Source organism: Pipra filicauda, unplaced genomic scaffold (assembly GCF_003945595.2).
Source record: "Pipra filicauda isolate LSUMZ 115617 unplaced genomic scaffold, ASM394559v2 scaffold287_size946512_pilon, whole genome shotgun sequence".
NCBI lineage: Eukaryota > Metazoa > Chordata > Aves > Passeriformes > Pipridae > Pipra > Pipra filicauda.
The window spans coordinates 867,497-895,094 of NW_024104406.1; the positions used below are offsets into that span (position 1 = coordinate 867,497).

Here is a 27,598-nt window from a genome sequence, read left to right on the forward strand (position 1 = left end):
TTCAAAAGGGGGGGAATATAACAGAACCAGATGCAAACACTTCGAGTGCTCCTGAAATGCTGCACTTGGGCTGTCTCAGAGCCAAGCAAGGGGAGTCTGGTCCTGAGCAGGACTCGGGTTCAAAGCTCCTGGGAATGACCAGACTGTACTTCAGGAAGGGGGATGGAACTCTCTGTTGGATGTAAGGATTTATTAAAATATGGAAGCACACGTGATCTTGGGCAGTCCACAAAGGGCTTCTCAGCTGGCTTTGCTCTGCTCTCACTTGAGCAGATTTTCACCTTTATTACATGGCAACATTTATAATTTCATCAGAATATCAAAGAAAACTCCACCCAGAACCTGCTCTCTCCACTCCACTCTCCTTCCCCCACCAGCTGGGCTCTGTTAGTCTGGTGCTCTGGGCTAATTAACATCTTTTTCTTCTTTTCTTCTCCACTGAAGGGTGTTGATTAAGTGATAAGATTTTTGAGGGCGGGGGAACCTCACCATCACTTTGTCAAAGTATTGCATTTTTATTCCATTCAGGATGGAAAAAAGGCAATCTAATTAATGTTTCATTTCTTTCCAATGCTCACCTTTACTAAAAGTCTTGGAAATCAGTCAAATATACAAAGAAATGACAGCTGGAACCGAGCTGGAGAAAGGTGAAGGCACCTCAATTCCAAGGAAAGCACTACAGCATCCTGCCTGTTTTCACCCATCTTCACTAGGTTTGATGGTTTCCCATTCTTTTATCACCAGAGAGCAGGAAACTAAAAACTGGCATTAATTTTCATCTGCTCTGCCTCGTTCTTTAGCCAACTCCAGGAGCAGCTTTAAACCAGCACTGACACGTGTATGAGGTACCCAGATGAGCCCACACCTTCTCTAAGCACTGAGAACTGGAGCAATACATGAATTTTATTCCTGCCATCTCATCCTGCAGCTTTATGAAGCTGAAGAGGGGAAAACATTACCCAGAGAGCATCATATAAAATGCATGAGCTCATGACATAGCATTAGATTCATTTCACAGAGAGGGAAACCTGAGGATTACTTTCTCCAAGTCCACAGACATGAGGATTAACATTTTCTGGATTCAGACCAACATTCCTCATTTCTCTGTGCATTAGGAAACCTTGCTTAGTTTGATGTGCAAGAAGATTTGTGACAAACTAATTCCATTTGTTTGCCAAAGTAAAATTCAGAGCACTCTTAAGTAAATGGCTTCAGTGGCTCTGCTGTTGTGGGGCCATCCTGGGAATATGCCCAGGGAAGGCCAAGGGACACTTCCCTGCACAGGTGGATGGAGAAAGGACACAGGGTTATAAATCACAGAATTCAGACTGGAAAGGATTCCTGCAGGTCCTCTGGCCCAGCTGCTTCCCCTAAACAAAAACCCCTTGGATCAGGTTGAGGCTCTCAAGCTGCCCATCCGTCCTTTCCCACATACACCCCAGATACTTTTATTCAAGAGTTTCCTTGGAATGAAAAAAAAGCAATGCTTAACTTCACACTGCAGTGACTTGGAAATGCAACTCTTATTTTATGGTCACTTCTACTGTGCAAAACCTGATCTCAGCAACCATAATTCACTGGGAAAGCACATCCAAGCACAGTCCACAGGAACATTACTGGGAAGAGAAGCCACCAGTGTGTCACAGCAACCAGAGCTATGCACTTCCAGTTTCTGGGAACTACTTTCACCCCAAATACATTCTTATTCTAGAAACTGTTTGAGTTCAGAACTCAATTTTGTCAGCTGTGGACAGTGTTTACAATTCTGCTTCTGCAACAACCTGTATGTTTGACACTGTAGATGCTGTGAAAATTGATTAAAGTGTGGAATATCCAGCAAGAGAAGAACAGTCAGAGCAGGAGTTTCTGAACTGGGGCTCCACCCCGGGGTCAGCCTGCCTGCTGCACTCCCGTTTGAGCTGTGGGAGTTCACAGATCTATTTTTCCTGGTTGTGAGCTGGAAAGAACAAAGCTCTCCTAGTTCTCTGCTTCTATAGAGGAGGTAACTGGAACGCTGACTTAGGGCTTTCACAAACAACTGGGAAACTTGGTATCTCACTTTTTGCACCAGCCTGTCCCTCCAGGGTGCTCTGCAGTCCTACCACGGCCCACTTCCCGTGGAATGCAAGCTCCATCTCCAATTTACAGCTCTTTCCTTACCCAAACCTGCTGGCTGTTTTAAACCCATCTGCTTCAAGGCCCTGAAGGAGGGTGAACTAGGAAGCTGCCTTGTGAGCTGCAGTATTAAAGTGATTCTGTCTGCCTTGGACATCCAGGGTGGAGAATTAGTTTTAAGTATCACTGCAGACATGATATTAAAGCATTCAGTTCTATAGGAAACACAGAATAAATCTCTCATCTGCTGGTAATGCTCAGATCAATGCTCTGGAAATAACTAATAGATGGACAGAGCCAGGACAGAGCCAGCTCTGACCAACCTGAAGCAGTCAAGGGTACCCAGATCAACAGCAAGTCCATGCACTTGTTCAGTGCCTTGAAAAGCACATTGTTTTCATATTTCAAAGAAAATATTTCAGGATGTCAGTCAAGAACTGCTTTAGCCATCCTGGAGTAGCTTACACAAACCACAGGGAGCACAGAGACAACATCCTAGGCACAATTATATTTAGCTGTGTGGCATTTCAGTCACATGCTTTAGAAAAGGCAAGTCTGGGGAACTTCACTCGGCAATTTGACAACTTATATAACCCCAGTTAAACAAACGGGGATGGCAAAGCCCTCCCAGGGCAATGGAAAGCTGCTCCTCACGGAGCACACCCAGCTCACTTCAGGGCAACGCCAGCAGAAGACGAGATGCTCTTAACGTTAAAACATCTTAAAATCCCGAAGAGGCTCAGCGTCCTCATGTTCCTGAACGCTACAGGAGTGACTGGAAAACATTCCCGTGGGCTCATAAGTGACTCACTGCTCCGGGCTGGAGGGTGGATCCAAGAGTCAAGTGACTTCAGGCAGTTTTCACTCCCTTGTCAACTGATTAGGGCTTCAAAGCAGACACACTCTAACCAGGTTCCCTCCAGTCAGACCTGGAGCCACCAACTACCCCGATCTGAGGGCAAAACCAGCCCCTGATCAGCACTTAAGAGAACAAACACTCAAACGGGCTGCTGGGATCAGCATCCCCTGGAGGGGCTGGGAATGTTCTCCCCGGGGGCTGGATGTCACACCAAGCCTTTCTAAACCATGGAACTGCACGGCCAATGCTGCTTTTGCACGGCTGGATCCACCAGGAAGAGATTTCCTTCCATGGAGAATTTGTAGATTCGTTTCTCAAAGGTTTTTCCAAAGATTAAACTTGCCTCATCCTCAGAAAAGGCAGGCATTATGCTCCTGTTCTTTCCATTCATGCTTCTCCCTGGCATGTCTTAGGGACAAAAAGATTTACAATCATCCATGCTGGGAGGGAAAAAAATTAACTGAGCCAGCATTTATTAGCTTTAATCCCTTTTTTTTAAGGAACTACAGAAATATTATTGTTGCAGCTTAGGAATATACAAGAATCTCTCTAAAGCAGAAAGACACAGGAGCAGAAAGGCTCCTGTATATTGCCAAAAAAAAAATAATTGTTAACAACTAGAAACCCACTGCCTGGAAAGAAGTGGGAAGGAATTCAGCTTCAGCACAGAAGAGCAGAGTTAGAGCAGACAGCAATTTAAATTTGTCTGGTGTTCCCATGTAACACAGCAACTGAAGCTGGCACACTGAGCACCTCAACAAATTTTAAGACCAGTAAATTTGCATCTTAAAGATACTGAAAGCATATAAAATGTTGATAACAAAAAATACCTTGTGTCAGATTAGTCATTTAAAATCCTCAGACTATGCCATTAGAGAACTAAAGGTTTCAAGTGCTCCTCAATTTTCCTGTGACCTTTCCTGATCCAACAAACTGTGTGTTTGAAAGGAGCCTGATTACATTTCTCTCCAGCATGGAGGGAGCACGTCCTGAATGGCAAAGCTCTTTTTTCCCTTTTATCCATTCTGCAGCAGCACGAGCTGCTCCCTCTCATCCGTGATGGAGGAGCAGGACATTTTAATACACCGACCTTTCCAAAGAAATGCCCTTTGCAGAATTGTTGGATTATGTAACAGGCCACACAATCTCAGGCAGAGCTGAGAAGAAGCCATTCAGCAACAAAAATAATTCCTCTGTGTGCACAAGAAATGGCATTAGCAGAGAGGATAACATATTTTAGGTACATTTTTTTAACGTAAATCAGAGTTTAAACTGCCTAATAACCTGTAAAATACTGGCCCTGCTGCAGTAGATGGGGTTGGAGGAGGGATGCTTTCATTATTCCAAGTTTATGCTCTCCATAGCTGGAGGGAATTACTGCCTACTAACTGCTAACTCCAGAGTGACACAGCTCCAGCAGCTCAGGGCTGATGTCCCTGGGTCAGCATGTACAAGCAGCAGCAACAGCTTCTCTCCAGGAGAATTACACTATTCCAGTTAAAGGGAAGAGCAAAGCAGGAGGGAAATTATTAAAAAGCAGCAGAGATGCCATAATTGGTGTACCAGATTTACCCTCCTTTGCAAAGTGAGATCCTTGTTCCAAGCTGCATTTTTAACAGCATTTTTCCCCGAGCCATTTCTGCAGCACAGCTCGGCTTCTCCCTGTTTTGCAACGCCTGTTACTCCAAGATCCATGCCCTGGGCCACGGGGAGGCTCTGGCAGCTCAGCCATCCCCAGCAGCAGTGTGGTATGTGGGCCATGCCCACGGAGCTGCCGTGCCCAGCTCTGTGCCAGCACCAGGGTTACATCACAAACCGGATCCTCCCTCCAGCTCGGGCCCGGCTCTGATCCCCCATGGCCTACTGACACCACTCAGATTACTGACAGCACCAAACGTCACGGGGCAGCTCCTCCACAGCCTCAAACACGCCAGTTCTGACATGAAATTCAGCTTCAGCACCAGGCAAGATTAGTGCATCCTAATCCATGGACAGAAATCACCTCCCTGCAGCCACAGGCTGTGCTGAGCCCCTCGGATCTCCTGGCTGTGCCCTCACACCTCACGCCCATCGGGTGCTGAGGGGCAGCCAAACCCCCCCCAGTGCCAGCTGTGGGGCTTTTTGAGTTTGTGGGGTTTGGAGCTAAAAATGAGCCTTGCAGCTCTACCCACGGCCTAGAGCAGGCTCGCTGCTCCCAGCGCTTTCCCAGCAAAAGGAGCAATCCAATTAAGGGCCAAGCAGATTTGGGCTCCTTGAGTCGGCAGCAGGAAAGGGAGCTGGCAGAAAATACAGAGAGAAACCTGTGCCTTTGCTCAGGGTAAAGATGAAAATGGAACTTCACCACCGTGATATCAATACTAACTGTTTAACTACATTGTGGAGATCTTTTGCTGTTGGAGAAGAATGGAAATGCTGTCCTAAACAAGCTGGTTAAAATCTAATCTGAATTATCTCCCTAAACTCCAGTAAAAGGGTTCTATCTTCTATCACAGCAGTGTTAAAGGGCTGTTGTACTTCACAAGATGACAACACTAAGAATTAGTCTCTCGAGCTCTTGAACCAGAGACCACGTTCAACTGTGCAGCCATTTTACAGCAGCATTCAAAGATTTTTTTTTTTCAATACCTTAGCAGAGACCAGCAACAGCACTGGGAGATTTTATCCTGCAGATAAGTTTAACTAAATTTAGCCGTGGTGGTCGTGGCAAGAATGTAAGAACAGGGCAAACATGTAGTGATCTCCCAGCCTTCAGGAATTTGCTGCTCAGGCTTTTCCTGAACCAAAGGTAGCTTTTCCACTGACATCTTTCCACAAAGAAACCAGAAGGCTTTATTTAGTAATTTTCCACCTCTCAGAGAGAAGAGCTCTGTTTCACTTTGCAAAAAGAGGACAACAGTGTAATATTTGGAAAACCCTTTGGGAATTCTAAATCCACTTCATTTTGTCACACTGAGGTCCCAGAAAAGGAGAGCAGCAGTTCAGGGCAAGGCATGCTCATACTGGTACTCACTGGGCAGCCAGTGCCAGGTTAACACTTGGAAGGTGCTGGTTAAAAGGATAAATCATCCCTGCAGTTCCCAGAAGAGGCAGAAAGGGACAACAAAAAAGAACCTGATACCGTTCTGCTGAAAATGTGAATGTAGGCCACCAACAAACAACTGGAACTCCCAGAATACTCACTGGGTACTCAAAAGCCACATTCCTGATTGTATTAAAGCAAGACCTGAGAAGCTGGAGATGGAGGTACAGGGAAAGAGAAAAAACTCCCAAGTCCTGTACCCACTGTGCCCTTTTACAGCTCCTGCCCTGTTATTTTTATAACTCTTTAAAAGCTATTTCTCCCTGTCTTATCATTTTTGCTCCGTTCTCCCAACTAATCACCTTCCTAGAAACCAAAACCCACTTTTTTTTTCCCCCCCCTTACTCCATATGGCTCAAGATTGGGGTCACCAAATCAACCCTGGTATTGCTAAAAATAGGAGCTTCGGGAGCCTGAGACCCAAAACATGCAGCTTTGCTTAAAACCCTCTTATACCCTCAAGTGAGAACATAAGTTGCTGCTGAGCAGCACAGAACTTGCAGCAAAGCGTTGAAAACCCTGTCAGTTAAAAATGTAACAAATGAAGTCTGAAAAGCAAACCATGAATATTGCATATCAGGTTCAGCACCCTCAAAACTTGGGAGACTGTCCTGGCTTCATCAAGCAGCTTGTTTCTGAAAGCAAAGAGCCAGGAAGGGAACTCTGCATTTCCACGTGCTGTCCCCTCTGCCAAAGTTACAGGGGGGAAAACCTAACCACAAATAACACAGTGAAAAAAAAATTAAAATAATTTAACTGCCCTTGTGTTTGACAACAAGCAGAAGAGCTCCCACAGTACCCAATGGTTACAGACAGGTACTCAAGCATCATTCCCAACCATTTTGCATAAAGAACTGGCACAAACAGGATAAAACTTAAGTATTTCCAAAAGTCAGAGGTGACAGCACTTACACTGGAAGGGGAAATCCAAAGGTGAATGTGATCTACAGCATTATATGGTGGGTACCACACAAAATAACCGTGTCAGTTTTTAGCTTACAGGGACCAAATGCACCAAATACACCATTTCTTAAAGCAAAATGAAGCACCAAGGAGTTGCAACCTGAATGTATTATCCTCTTAGTGCAGCTTTAGAGCAATTGTACAAAAGAACAGCTCTCCAAGTACAACTAAAGTGTCTGTTCCTAGTTAACCCTTTCACCTGTGTTTGGAAGTGTCTGTACCAAGCCCTCCAGTACACCTGAGACACACTCAGATTTTATTTTACCTTTAGATTATATAAACCCCACTTGTTTCTGATGGGAGGGGTCATACACAGTGTAGCACACAAAAAGAGCCCTGCTCACTTTGTCAGACTTGAATTTATTTGCTTCCCAGCATGGAAATGCAGTGGAGCAGGTGATGGGAAGCCAGACCAGGCAAGCCCCAGCTTCCCAAATTACACAAAAAGGGAAGAGTCCATCCAGGAGACTTCCAAAGACTAGGCACAGACCGGCTCTGAGTCACAAACCCAAGATGTTTGGCTGCTCTGGGATTTTGAAAACACTTCCCCAAGGCAACCCTCTTCCAGGGAAGTGCTAAACCTCCTCAGCAAGAGCTGAACTCCCTGTTTATGTAGCCTGGCAGCACAAAAGAAGCTGCAGAACTTGTCTTGCCCTATGCAAATGCTGAAACCAAAATGATCTCCCTAAATAATGAGTTTCCCATTTATTTCCTAGAGTCCTTAAGGTACCAGAAGTGTAAACCAAGCTCCCTGGTAAGAGTCTAAACTGCACATCTCCAGCTACAAACCTGAGAAACATTTCTTACTATGCTAAATCCAGCAGACTTGCTTTATATATATTTCTTTCCTCCATGTCATATATTCCTGGCTTGCTTTGATCTCAACCTCTTCACTCTCGCCTCAAACCTCACTGGAATAGTTTCCAATCCTTTTTGTGCTACACCCTCCTCTTTCTAAATAAAGATTACACAGGACTGCACAGCAGGAATGGGTGCAGAACTAAGAACCATCCTGCCTGAGGAGAGGGACTTGGGGGTGTTGGTGGATGAGGGGCTGGACACGCCCTCACATGTGCTGGGACACAGAAACCCCCCCGTGCCCTGGGCTGATCCCACAGTGTGGGCAGCAGGGGAGGGGGGTTCTGCCCCTCTGCCCCACTCAGGTGAGACCCCCCTGTAGAGCTGCCTCCAGCTCTGGGGTCCAACAGCACAAGGACGTGGAGCTGCTGGAGCGAGTCCAGAGGAGGCCACGGAGCTGCTCCAAGGGCTGGAGCCCCTCTGCTCTGGAGCCAGGCTGGGAGAGCTGGGGGTGTTCACCTGGAAAAGAGAAGCTCCAGGGAGACCTGAGAGACCCTTCCAGTGCCTAAAGGGGCTCCAGGAGAGTTGGAGAGGGACTTGGGACAAGGGGGACTGGCTATAAAGTGAAAGAGGGCAGGTTTAGGTTATATATTAGGAAGAAATCCTTCCCTGTGAAGATGATGAGGCCCTGGCCCAGGTTGGGCAGAGAAGCTATGGCTGCCCCATCCCTGGAAGTGTCCAAGGCCAGGTTGGACAGGGCTTGGAGCAACCTGGAAGGTGTCCCTGCCCATGGCAGGGGGTGGAATGAGATGAGCTTTAAGGTCCCTTCCAGCCCAAACCATGCTATGAAAATGTGAGTCAGCTGCCTGCAACCCTGGATGCTACAGCAAAGGAGACCAGACAAAATATGAAGTTCCCTGCAAAAGGTTGCTTTAGCTAAACTATTTGTACATTCAGGTTAGAAAACCTCAAGCAGAAATTATCCACCAAAGGATAACAAATAGGAATTTGTTCCCGTTGCTTGAAATGCAGAGAAAACCAGACCAACAACATGCTGCAAAACTGGGTATTATGGATGTTCCAATGTTTTGACAAGACCTTTCTAACATTACAACACTTGCATAAATTTCACGAAACCAACAATCAGTGCAGCTGAACTCCAGTTCAGAACTGCTTTTAAAACAGCTTAGCATTATTTAATTCATTATTAGGAGTTTTGAATGAGTATGACAGGCATTAAAATACTTCTGCATTTACAGCTTGAACCTAAGGTAGGTTCTAGTTAACTACCACAAAACTGTTATAACAAACCATGGGAAAAAATAAATGCAAGAGTGCTCAGTCAATATGGTATCTGCTCGGGTTTTAAAAATGCACTCAGGCATCTGTTTTTGCAATCTCCTGCTGTACGCCTTCACCGAATTATTTCAGTCTGCCTTTGGTCTGCCATGATGTCTGCTGGGAGCCTACTGCATTGCCAAAATCCTTGTCAAGCTCTTTTCTAGGCATTTAAGATCAATTTTCTCTTTAATTTCGAATATATTCTTTGTCAGTTTTACCAACCTCCCAGAATTAAATCCTTTTTCGCCCACTTTTAGCAGCTGAAGTTTTGGACCGACTGCATCTTTTCATGCCCTCCCTTTTCTAGTCCATGATATTCCCCTTCCTCTTATCTTCTCGTGCCTTCAACATGCTTGTTACAAAATGCATTTAGTGTAGGTTTCCCACCAACTGCAGGAGCTCCAGGAGAGCCCCCATGAGCCCTGGGTGTACTCACAGTTAGCCAGGAGTCACCAAACGTGAGGAACAGTGAGTAGCTACACTAAGCAGCACCTTGGTTCAATTGAGTCCTTAATGTGGTATTTTCAAACATATAATGTAAAACAAGCCCACAGGAATTAGAGCAACACGAGACCACTTTTTCTGGTTTATTCAAACCAGAGCAGGACATTATGATCTAATTTTCCTCTACAGAAATGTCTCACACTGCAAATCTCTTTAGCTTGTCAGGTACTGTATTGGGCACTTCTGGAAAATCTGTTGTTTCCCAACATCCCTGCCCTTGATTTTGCTTTATTATATCAAAAGGCTTCTAACCTGATAACAAAAGGTAACGGTGTTGATACAAAGTGTCCCTGAGACTCCACCTCAGGCACTGACATTCCACCTGCACTCCCAAGGAGCAGAGGACAGACCCCATGCCTCTTCCTCCAGCACACCTGCAAAGCAGAGCTCTGCTCTCCCAACCTGCTGTAACACCAAAGCCATTCCCAAAGGATCAGGGCTCTCCCATCCCACAGGGTGCCACGTGGGGTCATATTTACTCACCATCTGCCTCCCGGGACCAGAGCCCACTGCTCACACCTTCCCCCACACCCCCCTGCCAGCAGCCCCAGCACTGCCCCGATGTGACTGTGCTGTTCTCCACTGCACTCTGAACAGCAGTGGGGGGAAAAACCCACCGTGCCCTCAAAAAAACTTACTGTTAATGACAGCAGATCTACAGCTCCTGACACTGCATGGTGATGAAATGATGAAGAACCTTTGTAGCCTCAGCAGTTACTGTCTTTTTCCTTGAATGAGCCTGCGTCAGTGCCTCAGTGGTGACTTCACACCATGACCCAAATAAGCTTTGAGCTTATCAACGGGGCGTGAATTTTTATCAGTCTACAGTAGTTATTTTACAAGGGGATAAAGACTTTCAAGTTTTGACACAGACGTTGCATCCAGGCTGAATTGATATTTAGTTCAGACTCGATCTCCTTCCACCCCCAAGCAGTACCAGACATGAAAAAAGTGTTTGACTCGGAGTGAAAATAAATTTAACATATCAAGTAAGATTTTTAAAGCCGTGCAAATAAAGTTGCAGATAATTACAACGATCTGAATGACTGGATATCATAACTGATATGAAGCTTTGATAACTTCTCCGTTATGTTTTAACAGCCTTTCTCCCTCCTCCAACTTCAAACAAGTCAGGTTTCATACTCCAGAATCAACTGGGCAAAATGACAAGTCACTACATTTATTACTAAATACTGCCAAGGAGCTTGTTTGGAGAAGTCTGACTGAACACCTAAAGACCATCCTCAAACATCTAATGGACTGTGTGCAGGATCAGATACCAGACTGTGGAATTACAGACCAGTCAATCTAATTTCAGCCTCCAGACAGAAGAAATCTGCTTGGAAGTGCTCAGAAATAAAGAAGGGCTTGGGGTAAGGAGGAACCAAGTTGTGTGGGCTACCTGTGCTTTGCTACAGCTTGCCCACAGCAAGATGACCTCCTACTATAAAGTTAATGAGAACCAAAGGCAACTCCAGAGGAGAAGGAACAAATGCAGTTTTCCTAATTTTAGTAAAGCTTTTAACACTGCCCTATAAAAAAAAAAAAAAACCACCCAAATGAAATCTCATTAATGTAGCCAGGTGTAGCATGTGCATGGTTTTCAGGAGCTGCAGTGCAGGAACAAGCAGATGGAAACAATGAAATAAGATCAGTGTTGGGCTGGAGGGTCTCTGACACCGATGAAACCAACTCTGGTTTGGCTGAGAAGATAAAATAGGACTTGTGACAGCACAACTAGGTGAGATGCCAGTTCATAAGAACATCCAAGAACTCCGTGGTTCAGGCAGCAAAGGAGTGCAAAGCAGCAGTGCTGCAGCAAAGACCTGAGCACCAAAAAGGATCCCACTGGATGAGAGTCAGTAATGTTTTACTGTAAGAAACCATTTGTCTCGGGATGCAAACAGGAATGCCATATGCAAGACACATTGAATGATCCTTCCACTCCAATGAATCTTGGTCGGGTCCCAACTGGAAGTGTGTCCAGTTTTACACATCACACTCCCAAAAACGTGACTGAAGCTCCACAGAAACGATCAGGAAAAGACAACTTACCAAAAACCACCCTGACAATTAACCTGGACGGAAAGGCAACACCCTCCTCCCCGCTCTGAATTGCATGGGTAAAAAGAATAGAGGTTAAAAGATAGGAAAGCAGGTTTAGATCAGATTTACAGGAGAACTTTCCAGCTACTAGATATGCAGGAACAGTTTATCTAACTTTGAATCTTAACAGTGGGAGCCGCGGAAAGTTAAGAAGAGCCTGAACACTCCGGCTTTACAACCTGGGGATGAATCACAGGGGTTGCATTGTCCTTTACAATGCAAGTCTTTACAACTGACTCCTCTAAAATAGTACCTGCAGCAGAAGAAACAGCTCACTGTGAAGGCACAAGTGCCCCTCATCCACGAATTTAACGAGATATAGTCTTCACACAGTGGTCTGCTGGAATGTCAGTACCGGCACTTATCGCCTCTTTACCTGTTCCCTGAGATCTGGTGGAAGTCGGTGCAGTTTCCAAGGATAAACACATTAGTCACACTGCTTGTGGTTAAGTTTCCTACGAGGGAGTTGTAGGAGGAAGGAGAATAGCAATGGTGGGGAGGAGAACAGAACTTTGAACATTCTCCTCGATGCTCAGCCCACACTCCTGCTCCAAAAATGCTGTATGAAACCATTCCTCAGCTTTATCTGGGGACCATTAAAAATCACGTCAGAACACAACCAGTGCAGTACGGGTGAGAAGCAACAGTCAGAAACAGCACTGCAAGGATAACAGGAAGGTTTCTCACTTGCTCTTCTAAGAAGAAACTAATCTTAAGAATTAATTGAACTAATTTCCCTGATTTTATGGTCATTTCTATTCTGGTTTCCACCAACAGAAAAAGCCACGTTCTGTTTTTAGCCAGCGAGTTAGTTCCTTCTCCTTCATCCAAGTAGAGGATGAAGAGAACAGAACTAAACCAGCACCACCTAACTTAATTTGTTTTTATTTCCACTTATGTCCAGCTTTGAATAACCCAAGCAATTTTAAGTCATCGAGAATGGTTAAGAATTCTCTGCACTTTGCCAGAAATTCCTGAAAAGGGAAGAAAACCTGCTAAGAATTGAACTCACATGTTGGTGTGCTGAAGAAACACTGCAGATTTCATGGGGAGCAGCCCAAGCATCTATTTCAGATGATAAAATAGTCTTTAAAACCCAAGCACTCCGTGGTGAAATTATTACTACACTGAAGTCTTTGGTTTTCCAACTGCTTGCTTAAAAATAAAGATATTGCTAAGGTTAAAAAACAGCAACTGGAAAAGTCATGTTCTTCATTACCCAACAGTCAAGCACCACTCCATAACCAGGATTCTGTCTGCCTGCTCTGGAGCACTGAAGTGATTTTCCAACAACTACCAACTGGAAACTGTGGGTTTAACACAGATCTGCTTGACAGACTGGCTTTTTCCAGCTGTTCTTTGTCATGTTTCCTCTCTTCCAACCCTCCTTTCTGTCACTTCACCTGAACTCTGCTCTGGATCCAGGGGATGAGCCAGTGTGCAGCACAAACCTGACAGTTTTCTCAGCAGAACCTTCAGGAAAAGTTCGATTTCTGACACGCACATTTTCCCTTTAGGTGTTTATGCAAGAGCTTTAAAAATAAGCCACACAAGTGTCAAAAACCTACTTCCAGTTTAGTAAGCTTAAATCCATAGGTGAGGCTGACTCAATACATTCTGAATTACATTAACTCTGGAAAAATCACTGGTAATTCAACAGCGATCTCCTGCTAGAGGCAGGAAAAAAAAGCTGCTTCCCACAAACCCTCAGGATTCCACTGGGCATTTACTGCACCAGGTGAGTGGTGACCTGCCCTGCAGTTCCAACAGGTCCATGCCCATTCCTTTATCATCCTGAACTCACAGGGTTCAACAGCACTTGGACTATCACCTTTCCTTACACTGACAACTCCACATCAATAATAGATAACAAAACTCTGCATATGCACTTTGGGATCCTTCCCTGCACCTTCAAAGCACCACGTGTGGGAGAAGTTTTGTTTTCAAAGATGTCACCGACAGACTTGCACAAGCCTGTTCAAACCACAGCATCGTTTTTCTAATGACTTACAAGGAATAGACACAAGTCAGGAAATGGTTGGACCTATCCTTCAGGCCAAAGAGGAATTGTTCTGTTTCATTAAGTGTCTCATGGGCTATTATTTGTTGAAAAAGAAACCAGTTCCTCTGCAGCAGGGCCTAAAATCTTTGAATTAAAACTGGGGTAAAGATTCAACAGGAGCCATAACCTCAGTCAGAAGGATCTCCACCTTTCACTTGCTTTGAAGTGCTCTACTCCTTCCCAAGCAGACTTTCACTCACCTGTGTAAGCTCCCACAGAATTAGAGATACTCAGAGGCTCCCTCACCATTTAATTGTCTGGATGACCCTCGTTAACCAAACAAAAATTAAGGAGCTTCCAGGATACACCTGTGATCTGCAATCTTCCCTCATGCCAAGATCTCCTGCTCTTGGTCAGCTTCATGCCAGGCATGGAAGTCACAATAAAGACACTTTCCAGCTATGCCCAAAATTTGATCGTTGACCTCCAAACATCTAAGTCCTGTCAAACACCAAATGCCTGCACTGCTTACCAGCCATTTGGAATTGCTATCCCAGCTGCTGGCATTTAACACCTTGCCTGCTAACTCTGCACAGGAACAGCCTCAGGAACATGACCCATTTTAACTTGCTTGTCAGAAAACCCAAATTCAAGGGTGGAATTTGTGTGGAAACACACCAAAGGCAGATTAACCCTGCGATGAGAATGCTCAGGTGGCACAGGAAGCATGTCTACAACAGAGACCCACACTTCATCCACAACTCATCCCAATGAGCACCTCCCTGGGAGCTCACAGAAGCCAGGTCCCTAATTCGCACTGAACTCCAGCAGGGTTTTCCCCACACTCTTGTAGGCTTCACAAAAAAAAGTGCTTCATTCCAGAGAAAGCCTCCAGTTTTCATTCAGACAGTGTGGATACCAAAGCTGCTTCTGCTTAATTAACAGAGGCAGACAAGCTCAGTTTTGGTTTCAGACTGCAAAATCTGCACCTACTAAGGCACAAATTTTATCTGGGACCACTTGGTCTAGTGGAAGGTGTCCCTGCCCATGGCAGAGGGTGGAACGAGATGAGTTTTAATGTCCCTTCCAAGCCAAACCAGTCTGTGATTCCATGATTCCATGACTCTATGATTCCTCTAGAGCAAGGAGCAGAGGAAGCTAACCTCATGCTGCAAGGCAAAATCCACCTCAACAAAAGCAGAACACTAGGACTGAATATTATCTGCAGAGCAGAAAGGAAGGAGAGAGAAAGAAGGATGAAACAACGAAAACTAGTGGGGAATTGGCGTGTTAGCAAGGTAATCCTTCCTTCTAGGCAAATTTTCCCCATGGACGTAGATCAGTCTCCCGTGAGCCAAGATCCCTGCCCTTCCCCGCACTTACAGGCCAAAGCATCCCTGACCATGATGCTGCAAGAGAAGCCGCTCCAGAGGGCCGGTGCTGGAGCAGCCCCGGAGCAGACAGACCCTGCCTCGGCTCCCGCCTGGCCTGGCAGGATCAGACAGGCATTTTTATCAGCGCTGCAGGATGTTCCTTGGAGCAGGAGGCTCGGCTGGACCAGCCTCTTGGCCCCGCTCCGCTCTGCCACTAATTGTCATGCACTTGGCTGCGAACTCACCGGGAGGAGGCACCGCGCTGGATTTAGCTCACGCTATCCTACAAGGAACAGAGGAGGCTTGGGGTGTGGTGGGCTTTTTTTTTTTTTTTTTTTAATTCCTTCTTTTACGCTCCTATCAGAAGGACCTCTCCAGTTGCTAAGGAACTACGGGGTTTATTGCATTATAAATGATTTAAGGCGGCCCGGCAGATGCAGGTTCAGTAGGCGGGAGGAGATGAGGAGATGTTCCATTTTACCGGCGGCACGAGGCGCCTCAGGAGGAGCCGGGGCGGGGGGGGAGACGAGCCAGCTCCCCCTTCTCCTCCTTCCCCCCCTTCTCCCCCTTCCCCTGAGGGACCCCAGGACACAGGGATCCCCCCAAACCCCTGGGTCGCCCCCCCACCCCCGGGGTTGCCCACAGCCCCCCCGCCGCCATAGCAACGCGCGCCCCCCCCTCCCTTCCTCCCTCCCCCCCGCCGCCGCCCTCCCTCACCGTTCTGCGCCGCGGCGGGTCCCGGCAGCAGCGCGGCCGTCGCCAGCAGCAGCGAGAAGGCGGCGGGCAGCGGCCCGGAGCGCGGCATCCTCCTGAGACGGGGGCAGGAGAAGGAGGAGGAGGAGGAGGAAAAGGAGGAGGAAGGAGAGGAGGGTGAGGCGGCGGCGGGAGCGGCGGCGGCTCCGTCCGTCCTTCTCCGCCGACCTCCTACCGCAGCGCAGCGCCCGCTCTCGCGAGAGCTGCCGGGGGCGGGGGCGGCGCCGGGTGTGAGGGGGGCGGGAGGGAGGGGGGCGGTGTCACCGCCGACCCCGCCCGGCCCCGCCGCCATGATGCCGCGGTTCGGCCCCTTTGACTCAGCCCCACCGCGGCTTCCAAGCCCTGCCTCCTTCTGCCCGCCGAGCTCCCGGGCCGGCGGCTGGAGAGAGACGCCAGGGCGGCGGAGAGCTAACCCTGCCCCGCCTGAGGCTGCTGTCCCCTCAGGGGCGCCATGGCGGAGCCCGCCTGAGGGATCCGTCCCCTCAGGGGCGCGAAGGGCGGGATAGCGGAGCCCGCCTGAGGGATCCGTCGTCTGAGAGACAGAGATCCATCCCCTCTGGGGCGCCCCTCCAGCGGTGTGAGGGAGCACCACACTCCTCGCTTCTGTTCTTCGTGGGCTTACAATACTTGCAAACACAGGGCAAGAGCTCTGCTCGTACCTTAAAATTGAGAAGTTCATGTGCCGTTCTGCAGGGATTGCAGCCTGTCAGGGGAACCCGAAGTCCATCCCAAATTGTTCAGCTTCAGGGCCATACACCCAGAAAAGACTAGAATTATTTTAAACACTATCCATCACGGCTACTCTTTCGTATAAAATAAAGTGTTTTTTCAAGGGCCACGTCTGTTTTGCACAAGTAGGAAAACAAGGCCGCGTGAAGCAAAGGTGTTTGCCCCATGCTAGTGGTGGAATTGGGGGCAAAAAGCACAAAGACTCACGCCTGGCTCACTGGCCCAGCCAGGTGTCCTGAAAATTTGCTGTAGGTGAGCTTTGGGGGGGATTTCTCTTACTTTCATAAATCACAGGTACAGGTCACTCCTTGCACTGTGGTTGCTGTGTTCTGTGCTGGTGGTGGGAAGATACAAGACTTGCAGGAGATAATGGGACAGACCAGCAGAGGACACTGGGAAAAAAAAAACAAAAGAAGAGCAGAAAATCCCTCAAAACCAGATTTTCATCTTTCTGCAGAGTCCTCAGTTTCCAATCCAGAGATCTCTTTGGGCCCAGGTGTGCCCACAACTAGGGGTGGAATGGGAGGTGGGTGCAGCATTGTGGTAACATCCAAAACTGTCCTGATTTCCTGACTTTGTATCCCTGATCCTTTACCTTGCCCAGGTCATTCTCAGCTGATGGTTAGCAAACAGACTCCAAGTCCTTTTATTGCAGCTGTGACTCACTGAAAACAAGGATCAGACACACCTTTTCCATGAAAACCCTGCTGAACTGACTGCCCCAGCGCTTCAGGACTTGGATGAGGATCGTAGGCTTAGTGACTGCAGCTTCCCAGGGCTGAGGTCACTCGTGAGGAGTGTTTTTGGGCATGTGCTGGTGCCATACGTCATCCTGGCTGCCCCTGCCTCTCCAAGGATGCCGGATTTGATGTGCATTAGAGATTCCACTGCGCTGGAGAATTTCCATGGTGCATTTCCATGACTCACTATTCATGCCAGCTGATTCATCTGTGTGACACTACCGTGTGTTTTCTTGTGGTGTGGAAACATCCTCTTTTATCCCCCTCTGTGGAGCAATTCTGACAGTAGCCCTTGCAAACCAGACAAAATGGGGAAAAGGATCCAGAAATCGTGGCTTTGCGCAGCGGTGTCCTTCTTCCTGCTCTATGCATGCTGTTTTTCCAGCTGAATATTAGCTCTGGAGGATTTTTCTCTAACTCTCCTCCTTGCAAACACCCACTCGGTATTAGGCCTTACCTACACTCGACTGTTTTCCAAGTTTGGAACTAGTTAGCGCTGTGCTTTTCTGCGAGCAGGGTTTGGATCTGCACAGTAATACTCCTTCCGTAACCATGGCAGCTCAGGGTGACTCACGCTGCCACAGGCCTGGGCCCAACTTAGCAGGAGGATTATTCTCCCCTCTGTCACCAGCTCAGCACGCTGAGAAGCTGGAGCTTCTCCCCACAGTTGCATAACTGAGCCCTCAGGTTGGCGTTCCTTCGGGGACAACGCCAGGACACGGTGCCCTGCTGTCCCCTGGAGCCTCCCTGCCGGGCTCCCATCGGAGCTGGTTCCCCAGCCTGGTTAACGAGGGTGCTGCACACACTGAGCTGACCTGTGGGTTTGGGATCAACACACATGCTGTGAACGTACAACACAAGAAACCCAAAAAGGTGATGTGCTCATGGATCTGATCCGGAGCTTGCTGTTGCCTTCAAGAGTCTGTTGGCGTATATGAAGTTCCCACAGATCTCTAATATATAAATATATATATATATGTGTATATATATATATATATATAAAGAAGATCTATTCCTGCCATACTCAGGTATCCAGCCATAATATAGGGTAAAAACCTGTTGTTCTGCCATGCATGAGTGAATCCTCTTGCAACAACTTGTATTTATAGGGGATTTCTGGAGGAATTCACCAGCAATAGATTCAACATAGTGGCTGGTAGAAAGGAAAGGCCTGTTATTCCACCAGATTGAGTCTTTGCAGGCTGATGGATGATGTGTTTGGCTGATTTCCTCATGGCGATTCCTAATTTCATGAGTGGCAGGGGAAACTCAGCCGTGGCAAAGTTTCCAAATCTGTGCGTTTTCGCTTCGGTCAAGACCCATCTTTTCACCTGGGGTATCTCAATTTTGATTATTCTCTGCTTATTCCTTAGGACTTCAGCACAAGGACAGAAAATCTCAGAAACAAAACAAGCAAAGGGGAAGAAAAAAACCACCGTAATCAGCAGGAAATTCAGGAGAGAGTTTCAGTTCTCAGAGAGTAGCAAAGAGGTATCGTCCTTTTTTTATGTGTGGGGGGAATCTTTTGAGCTTGTCTTCTTGCAACTGGAATTGTTTAAGAGATCCCCGTTATTTCCATGTGTTTACTGATATGCTTTGGGACTTGAAGGAAGTTTTCATAGAATGGTTTGGATTGGAAGGGACCTTAAAGATCACTCAGTTCCACCCCCTGCCACGGGCAGGGACACCTTCCACTATCCCAGGTTGCTCCAAGGCCCATCCAGCCTGGCCTTGGACACTTCCACGGATGAGGCAGCCACAGCTTCTCTGGGCAACCTGTGCCAGGGCCTCCCCACCCTCACAGAAAAACATTTCTTAGCTTTGCCTGACTTGCAGTGACCCTGTTTGGAATCTATTACCAGTTGAAAGTGTAGGGTAGAGTATCAAACACTCGCTGACGTCCAACAGCAAACCTCACCTTTTGCAGCTGAGAGACGCTGGATAACATCAGTTACTGCTTTGAGGGCGACATGCCAGGGAAAGCACCGATCCCAGAAGGTAACTCCGACCTTATGCATGTGATTAATGTGTATTAATCTCCCCAAAGGCACAATGGCAGGTGGAGAACTACATGAACCTAATCAGATAACAGAATGGAGCCACCAAACAATGGTGACACCGCCACAGTGAGTCACCAGAAAGGCTCTCTGGCTCATACAGGCAAGTGCTGCACAGGTGACCCTTCCAGTTTTCATCCTGAAGGGCCAGAAAAAGATTAAACTGCAAAATTAGCACTCTGAGGAATGAGAGGCGAAGGAAAAGCTTGTCAAATCACAGAGCGACATGCTCCGAGGGATAAGAGTCAAAGGAAAAGCTGCTGAAACCAGAGAAAAATGGGATATAAAAAAAAGAAAAGAAAGATCTCAGGGTAATAATAATTAAAAAAAAAATCTAGATGTGCTTTGTTATTTAGCAGAAAGCTGACTTGACACATCTCAACCCCATGGGTAATGGCAGCTTGGTTATTCCAAGCCATCTCCCATCCTCCTCCTACATGTTCAAATATTCCTGTCAGAACTGGTCAAAATGTTTTAACTTGATTTTTTTTTTTTTATTTTGTTATTTCTGAGCAGAAATGTCTTTTCATGCAAAACAAACATTGTGACAGAAAGGGTAACTTTGGTCAGGATGATTTGTAATGTAAACAAGGAGTCCAGTGAGAAATATCATCATGTTTGACATCAGCTTTGTTATGACAGAAATCTGAAGTTTGTCTAACCTTATTTTCTGCAGGAAAGGAGATAGAGAGACAAAAAGAAATCAAACTGCTTTTTTTTTTCCTCCCCTCCCCCTGACCCAATCCAAAATTATTTCTCTCAATTGCAGGTTTTTCATCCATCTCAGCCACGCCATAATGTTTTTCTCCACCCAGTTTTTTAGGGAACTGGGTCCAACAACTTAGTTTCCAGTTACAGACACACAAGAGCCATTCCCTGACCTCGTTATCCTGAGGAAAAGGATATTATCCTGCTGCTTTTTTTGAGAGCAGCTCCATCCAGCCACAGGCAGGATGTGTGGGGTCAGCTGTCCTGCGCTTCAACTTGCTCTTGCATGCTGTGAGTCCTGGCAGGGGGCTTCCTAGGAGGCACAGGGGAAAACCTGAACATCTGGAGCAATTTTCGGGATGCAGAGGTGAGGCTGTGGGTGATCCGTCAGGACCAGACGGCAGGTGGCACCCCTGGATTAGCACAGGCTGGGCAGTGCCTGCAGCTGGGCTTCAGCTTCACCCTCCATGAGCCACAGTAGCAGGGATTTGGGCTCTTTTGCTGCCATGCAGGGACATCCCTGTGTCCTGGGGCTACTCCCCACAGGCCAGACTATTCCCATCGCATTTTATTTGCCTGGGGACTCAGCTTGGCTTTGGACAAGGGGTGCCCACGGCAATCGGGGGTGTTGTGCCAGGGCACTGCTCCCAACGGGATAGGGAAGTAAAGGGAACACCATGGCTGGCAGGGAAGGACCAGTGCCAGGGTACCTGAGTAAGGAGAGCAGGAGGCAGCCGGGGGCAGCCAAGAGTCCCTGTCATCCTGCACATTCACAGCAGTAGGGCAGGCTGGAGGAATCAATCCATAGGATCAATGCTGGTGCGGGCAGCCACAGCCAGGTGATCCCTAGGCAGGTCCAAGGGGACAAAACAGATCTGAGCTCAAGCTGGGAAATCGGTCTAGATCAGGATTCACATCAATAGGGCCTATAGCTGCAGGTATAACTGGGACTAAACTAGACCAGCACCCCAGAGGCACAACTCAAACTGGGACTAGCCCTGGGCTGAGCTTAAATGGGCTCCCAAGCTCATGGGCAAGTGTGGCTGGGAGTCCCATCCCAGGCGGGGCTGCTCAGGGCCGTCAGTGCCCCCAGGACTTGTCCCTCAGCCTGCAGGCACTGGTTGCTTGAGAGGTAGAAGAGCCTGTGCCATCCCCAAAGTGCTGTTTCGTACATCAGGGGACATCTCAGCGAGCCATGTGGTCCCTCTTTTTTTCCCCAGGGATATATTTGGCTGTGCCACCCTGGCCCTCTGCAGCGGAGGTCACTTGGTTTGTTCAGCCTGGAGGAGACTGAGGGGAGACCTCAGTGGGGCCTTCACCATCCTCATAAGGGGCAGTGGAGGGGCAGCACTGATCTCTGTGGGGACCAGTGACAGGACCCGAGGGAGGTAAAGGGAATCGCCTGAAGTTGTGTCAGGGCAGGTTTAGATTGGATATCTGGAAAAGGTTCTTCCCCCAGAGGCTGGTTGGGCACTGAACAGGCTCCCCAGGGCAGTGGGCACAGCACCAAGGCTGCCAGAGCTCAAGGAGCGCTTGGACAACGCTCTCAGGGACAGGGTGGGATTGTTGGGGTGTCTGGCAGAGCAGGAGTTGGACTGAATGATGCTGATGGGTCCCTTCCAACTCAGAGTATTCCATAATTCCACAATTCTGTGAATCCCTCCTGGGCCGGTGGGGGAACACCCCCGTTCAGGTGCCCTCGGGGGCACTCGTTCCCGGGTGGGGCTGGAGCAGCTCCGTGCCCGGCCGTCGATGGCAGCTGTGCTATCATGGCTCTGCATCGACCGCCGGCTCCCGCCCCGGCCCCGCCGGGCACAGCCCAGCCAGGCAGAAACGTCGATACCCATCTGCCTAAACGACGGGGATTCCAGTGAAATGGAGACAATGAGCCTGCGATCAGCGTGAGGGTGAACAGAGGGAACGGCCCAGCCGGGAGGTCGTTACTGAGCTGGCAAACAGCAGCCCCGGCAGCACAGGCTGCTCGGGGTGGTGCCGCTGGTTATCGCATCTATTCTATGTGGTGCTCGTTTTCCACATCCCCTGCGGGTCATCCTTTACCAGCTAAATCAAAATTAAAGGTATTATCCAGCCTTTACAGTGTGGTAAATGGTAGACTTGGATACAATTTTCCTAGTCCTGCCTGATGCAGGTTAGATTAGACATGGGTTTCTCTAACCTTAACGGCTCTGTCTGATCAGAATTCTGTACTGCCCTGGGGCACATTTATTTTAGCCAATGATGCAATGGTTTAATAAAAGTGATTTGGTGAAACCTGAGGCTCCCTTCTCCCTCGAGAGTATGACACCCAAAATAAATACAGTCTTGAGAAAGAATGGGTTCAGCCAGGGGGGCACAAATAGACTTCAATGGCCTTGAGCAGCTTCTTGTGGGACCCCCAGCCACCCACACCCTCTGCCCATTGCTCCATATAAGCTCAGAGCCCGTAGATCTCTTGGTTTGAGCTGGAATGTGGATAAGTCAGTTCTACCTTGGGCTTCCAGACTGGTTTTATTGGAGTGGGATTAAGTTCTCTCGTGTAGGTGGCCCTGTCTCCTGTCTGAGCAATGAGGAGGAATGTGCTGGTGGCTGAAATGGGGTTTTTCATGTCCCCTGCTGACAGGTAGGGTGTTCCTGGCATCCTGTGAGACCCCAAGGCATTGGCAGTGCAATGAAAAGGGCCATTTTCCTGATGCACTTGGCTCTTTGGGAGCTGGAAGAAGAGGGATGGAACATGAAAACCTTCCCAATACTGAGGTATGACGCACCAGATCCAGACACTTTCTCCCAGCTGGATGGGGATAGCAAAATCCTAGAGTCATCTAGACTAGCCAAAAAATATTGTTATAACCCCTGAGAAGTGGATTCAGGGCTGGGGCTGTGCTGGTTGGTGCCATGTGTTGAGGTGTCCTGTGCAGGGCCAGGAGCACAACTGGGATACTCCATGGAATATCCAGCTTGGGATATTCCATGATTCTGTGCCCTGCTAAGGCCTGGAAATGAGCTAAATTGGGAGAACTGTGCATTTTTCGTGGAGATTTTAGGCTCTGTGTGCATGTTGGGGATAACATTTGGCCTTCAGACTCTTTTGAAAAACGAGCTACTGAGGAAGCTGCGGTGGAGGGGCTTGGGAACAGCTTCTGGAGGCACGAGCTAAAAGAAAAGCAATTTATGAGGAGAATATTTTTTTATCAGTAGGAGAAAATGAACAATGGGGATAACAGTGAGTGACCAGGGGCTCGGCTGAGTATCTCCTGTATCTCCCCTCCAAAAGCTTGGAGGACTGTCAATAGGGGATGTTTAATTGATGGCAAACATTACTGCTGGTGCAGAATCTGAGCTGCTCCAGCCTGAGCAGGGAAGACTTTTATAGCAGCGAACAGATGAGCATTGTAAAAGATGACTGTGATTCTTTGGGCATTTCTGGGTTAGATTGCAGTAAAATTGCAGCAAAAAGCAATTTTGCTTTAATCAACTCTATAACAAAGCCTCAACATAGTAAAGAGCAGAAGGCATCAGAAGATAGGAAATTGTCAGCCTTGCTGGAGCTGAAAGATAAGATTGTACTCCCTACAGCTACACTAAAAGAAGATAAATTATCCATAGGGGCAATTCAGAAAGAAAATAATGTACAATTAAAGCTGTTTGAATTACAGTTTTGGGGAAGAACGGGTGGAGGAAAAAGCCAGTTTCAATGGAAAGTCTGAAACCTCCTTCCCATGTGCTTTTAGAAAGGAGAACTAGTTTTGGGAAAAGAAAAAAAAAGATGATAAATTGGGCAGGGCAACCTAGGGAACAGCAAAGGATGTGTCTCTCTAAGGGACCTTAGAGAGAGATGCTGAGCCTAGGGGGGTGTATGCATGGGAAGAGAACTGGCTCTGAGCTTGGCAGGAGCAAGAGGCAGGTCTGGGAAAGACTGAAGAGTGGCAGGAAGGCTGGAGATCTCATCTCCGGAGGTCCCTGCCAGCAGTCCTGGCTGGTTTGCCTCTCCGAGCCTGTGGCTGGGTGGGTGGTGGAGGATGGCTGTGCTCCAGCAATCCTGGGGTGCCAGGAGCAGAGGTGGAGCTTGTGCAGCTGCGACCAGGAGCATCTCTTCACCCCCCATCCCCTCCCCGGGGTCTCCAGGCTCCAGCACGTGGTGCTGTACCCTGAGATGCTGGTGGGCTTTGGGAATGGTTTCCAAACTTCAGATAAACCTCGGTCCCAAGGCCACGTGGTGCTCAGAAAAAGCCGCCGAGGAGGGTGCAGAGGTATGTGGTTATTTCAGGCTGACATCTGCCCTTCTTTGGGCTTGATTTGAGCAGAGTGCAAACAAACCACAGGGTAAAGGTTAAAAAAAGCTGCCAGAGGAGTGTGTTTGCACGAGCAAACTGTCCTGGAGGTCCCTGTATTCCAGTGGGGGGCTTCCCCTGGGCACTCTGCAGGGCAGGTGGGACCTGTGGCCTCATCCCCAGGTGGGTCCACGCCACAGACCTCCCCCGAGGCCCATCAAGCTGCCGCAGAAGCGTGTGGGAGCAAACAGCCGATCTTCAGCTTGTCGTGACAACGTCTTTGCCTGCCTTTGTGAGTGGGAATCTCCTTGTGGGACTGTTCCTAAGCAGGCAGCAGGATATCTGGGAGAAAGTCGGTGTATCCTGTGCTGCAAGATCCCCTAAAAAGCTGACGGTTCCTCTTACCGTCCCACCAGCCACCTGTTGAGGGGGCCCTGCTCCAAGCAGATGGTGTGGGGAGGACTGTGGTGGGGATAATGGTGTGAACGTGGCATCTTGTGCACGATGCATTTGACACGTTGCCATGGGACAGCTGCAATTTATGAGCCGAAAGCATCAGCCGCAGACAAGCTGCGTAGTGACTTCTGCAGTTGCCATCTTCCCTTCCTTGCTGGCAGCTGCCTTGGAGGAAGAGAGGAATGAGGAGGAGGAGGAGGATGCTGGTGCTGAGATGGAGGAGCTGCTTTGGGAAGGGCTTTTCTTGGAAAAAGCTCTGTTCTGTGAAGCACAGGGTGGGCTCCAAAAATATGTGAGCCTGGAAATGTGGTGCACTTGAAATCAGCTGCTCTGGGAGCAGCAGCGTGGGGGTTATTCCATCTCAAGGCTTCATTTCCATCGGATCATCCCTTTCCCACCGCTGTAATAACTCCTTCTCCCCTGTGAGCTCCTGGGAGATCTGTGGCCCAGGTTATGGCTGGGATGGAGCAGTGGATGGGCAGCCAGGACGTGTGCTGGCACCCTGGGCTGTGTGTGCTGCTCTGACTCCTGGGGAATTCCTACCCAGGCTGGTAGGGGCCAAACCACCCCTTCAGCTTTGACCTTGCTTCAGACTTAAAGTTTGCTAATGCATTGTTGGGGAGAGGAGGGACAGCCACACACTTAGTTTTCCTAGGAAACTGGGCTTGAAAGGGATATTGGGAGTGTCTAACAGCAGGGACACCAGTGGCATCGTGGTGCCCTTGCTGTAGGGATGCTGCTGGGGTCACTGGTGGGCACCTCCCAGGCAGGAGCTGAGATCCAAAGTCTCGGGATATAATGCAGCCTCACACTCCTGGCTGTTTACATCATGGATGATTAAGGTTATATTTTGGGGGAGAATAGCATAAAGCTTTGTGCTGGAATCAGAGTCATGGAATGGTTTGGGTTGGGAGGGAACTTAAAGCTCATCTCATTCCGCCCCCCTCCCATGGGCAGGGACACCTTCCACTATCCCAGGTTGCTCCAAGCCCCTGTCCTGGCCTTGGACACTTGCAGGGATGGGGCAGCCACAGCTTCTCCTGGCAGTCATGTTGTAAATAAAAGTGTTGAGTCAAGCAGTGCCTGGGGAGAGCCTGTTCAGCTTTGAGGCTTGAACATGTGTGCAGGTAAGTGGGGAGCAGAGCTGTCCTCTGTACCTCATCCCGTGTGTGAGTGGGCTGAGTCCCTGATGCCCGGGAATGGTTTGTTCCTCCATGAGGGCTCTTTTGAAGTTCCGCATAGCCGGGCTGTGGTGTCACTGCCTTCCCTGGGACGTGGTGATCCCGTCCTGCAGCTCCACTTTGGCACTGCTCAGGTATTTATTCCACTTGATTTCCCTCGAGGTTGGCTGTGCTGTTGCTGCCGTGCTGCCTACATGGAGTTTACTTGTTGTTGTAATATGGGGCTTTGAGTTTATTGAAGAAAAGACCTTAAGGAAAGGTTTTAGAGATAACCCTTCTTTTTCCCAAACCATGAATTGATGAAAGGCATAGTGAAAGTAATCTTGCAGAGGTGTTGCTGGGGAAAAGAAAAGCCTGGTGACTTTTCTCTGATAAGAAAATACCTTACTAATATTTACAGATAGCTGGGCTGCTCTGAACTGAATTAATTTCCTGGGAGATCAAAATGCAGCACATGCTTTGTAAGTGAACCAGGAACCCCTGGCTCCTGTCTGCTTTTCTGTCAACAGATGATTTGTCTGGTGTGGTCAGGAGACAGAGCCCTCAACACAGCTTGGGGACACCAGGTAAATGGCACCCAGGTAGGAGGTGGCCCCGTGGCAGTGTTTGGAAAGTTGTTGTCATCAGAAATCAATGAAAGCTGTGGGGATTGACAGGAGTATCTGTCAGGTAAGGGGGGGAAATGCATGGATGTGATCTTTGGCACCTCCTGCCTCTGCCATGTGAAATTTGGGAAGAAGCTGCCAGAATTGTGGGGCCTTCACCACGTGTTAGGATGGGTTCTGCAGCTTCCCAGTGCTGCCCCAGCCACGGCCCCAGCCTACGCTGCAGAGGACACACGGACCAGAGCTGGGGTGTCCAGTGGTCCCAGTCCCTTGCAGGACAGGGAGGTGCCTTTTGCAAGGTATCAGTGCTGGATTTGGGGCATTTCTCTGACCTCAGGTTTTCCAGGTGCAATGTTCCTGCTCCCTCTCAGGCTTGGCTGGAGGAGGATGGGGGGGAACAGACCCTGGCTATCCCACTATGAGGCTTGTTCTGGGACAGATGAAGGGCTCTGGTAATGGTTGGAGCACAGAGGGCTGATGTCTTTGTGAGGGTGGGGGGTTAGTTCTCATATTTCTTAGATTTGGGGGGAAAACACCCCCCCCTTTTTGCCTTCTTCACACTGTCCTTGCTGATGATGAGTCCCAGCCTTCCTTAGCTGCTGGAGAGCAGAGGTGTTGGATGCTGATGGCAACAAGGCTGGGTGGAAGGACTGGGCAATGCCTGGGAAGGATGTGGAAACAAAGCAGGAGGAAAGGAGAAGGAAAAGGCCTCATTTTCCATGTGTGGGGGCAGGGAAGTCCTCTCCAAGGGCCTGGAGCACAGCTCAGCCTACCAGCTGGCTCTTCATCCCTTCCTGCCCCAAAGGCAATGCAGCTGGAACAAAGAGGAGCCTTTTCATCCTGCAGTGTCTGCTCCAAGGCAGGCTCTGGAAAAACCTCTGTGATCAGGGCAGAGTCATATCCCTGCTCCTGAGGGGCCCTGGGGCAAGTGAGGAGGCAGGGAATGACAGGGAATGACGTG

The 27,598-nt window shown here is 48.5% G+C and overlaps 1 protein-coding gene and 1 long non-coding RNA gene across 4 annotated transcripts in view; one reads left to right on the forward strand and one right to left on the reverse strand.

Moving 5' to 3' along the window:
• Positions 1–16,200, reverse strand: part of NPTN (neuroplastin) — a 46,656-nt gene extending 30,456 nt beyond the window's left edge. For both annotated transcript variants that reach the window (XM_039382871.1, XM_027723696.2), the window contains exon 1: positions 15,858–16,200. In XM_039382871.1, coding sequence (XP_039238805.1) covers positions 15,858–16,185 — 328 coding nt within the window. In that variant the 5' untranslated portion in view covers positions 16,186–16,200. The remainder of the gene's footprint in view (positions 1–15,857) is intronic.
• Positions 16,201–16,207: 7 nt separating this feature from the next.
• Positions 16,208–21,445, forward strand: LOC113989304. Of its 2 annotated transcripts, none has more exons than XR_005564137.1 (3): positions 16,208–18,235; positions 18,736–18,853; positions 19,290–21,445. It is a non-coding gene; the product is annotated as an uncharacterized LOC113989304 (long non-coding RNA). The 2 variants fall into 2 exon arrangements; XR_003541197.2 differs by having other exon boundaries at positions 16,208–17,530.
• The last annotated feature ends 6,153 nt before the right edge of the window (positions 21,446–27,598 follow it).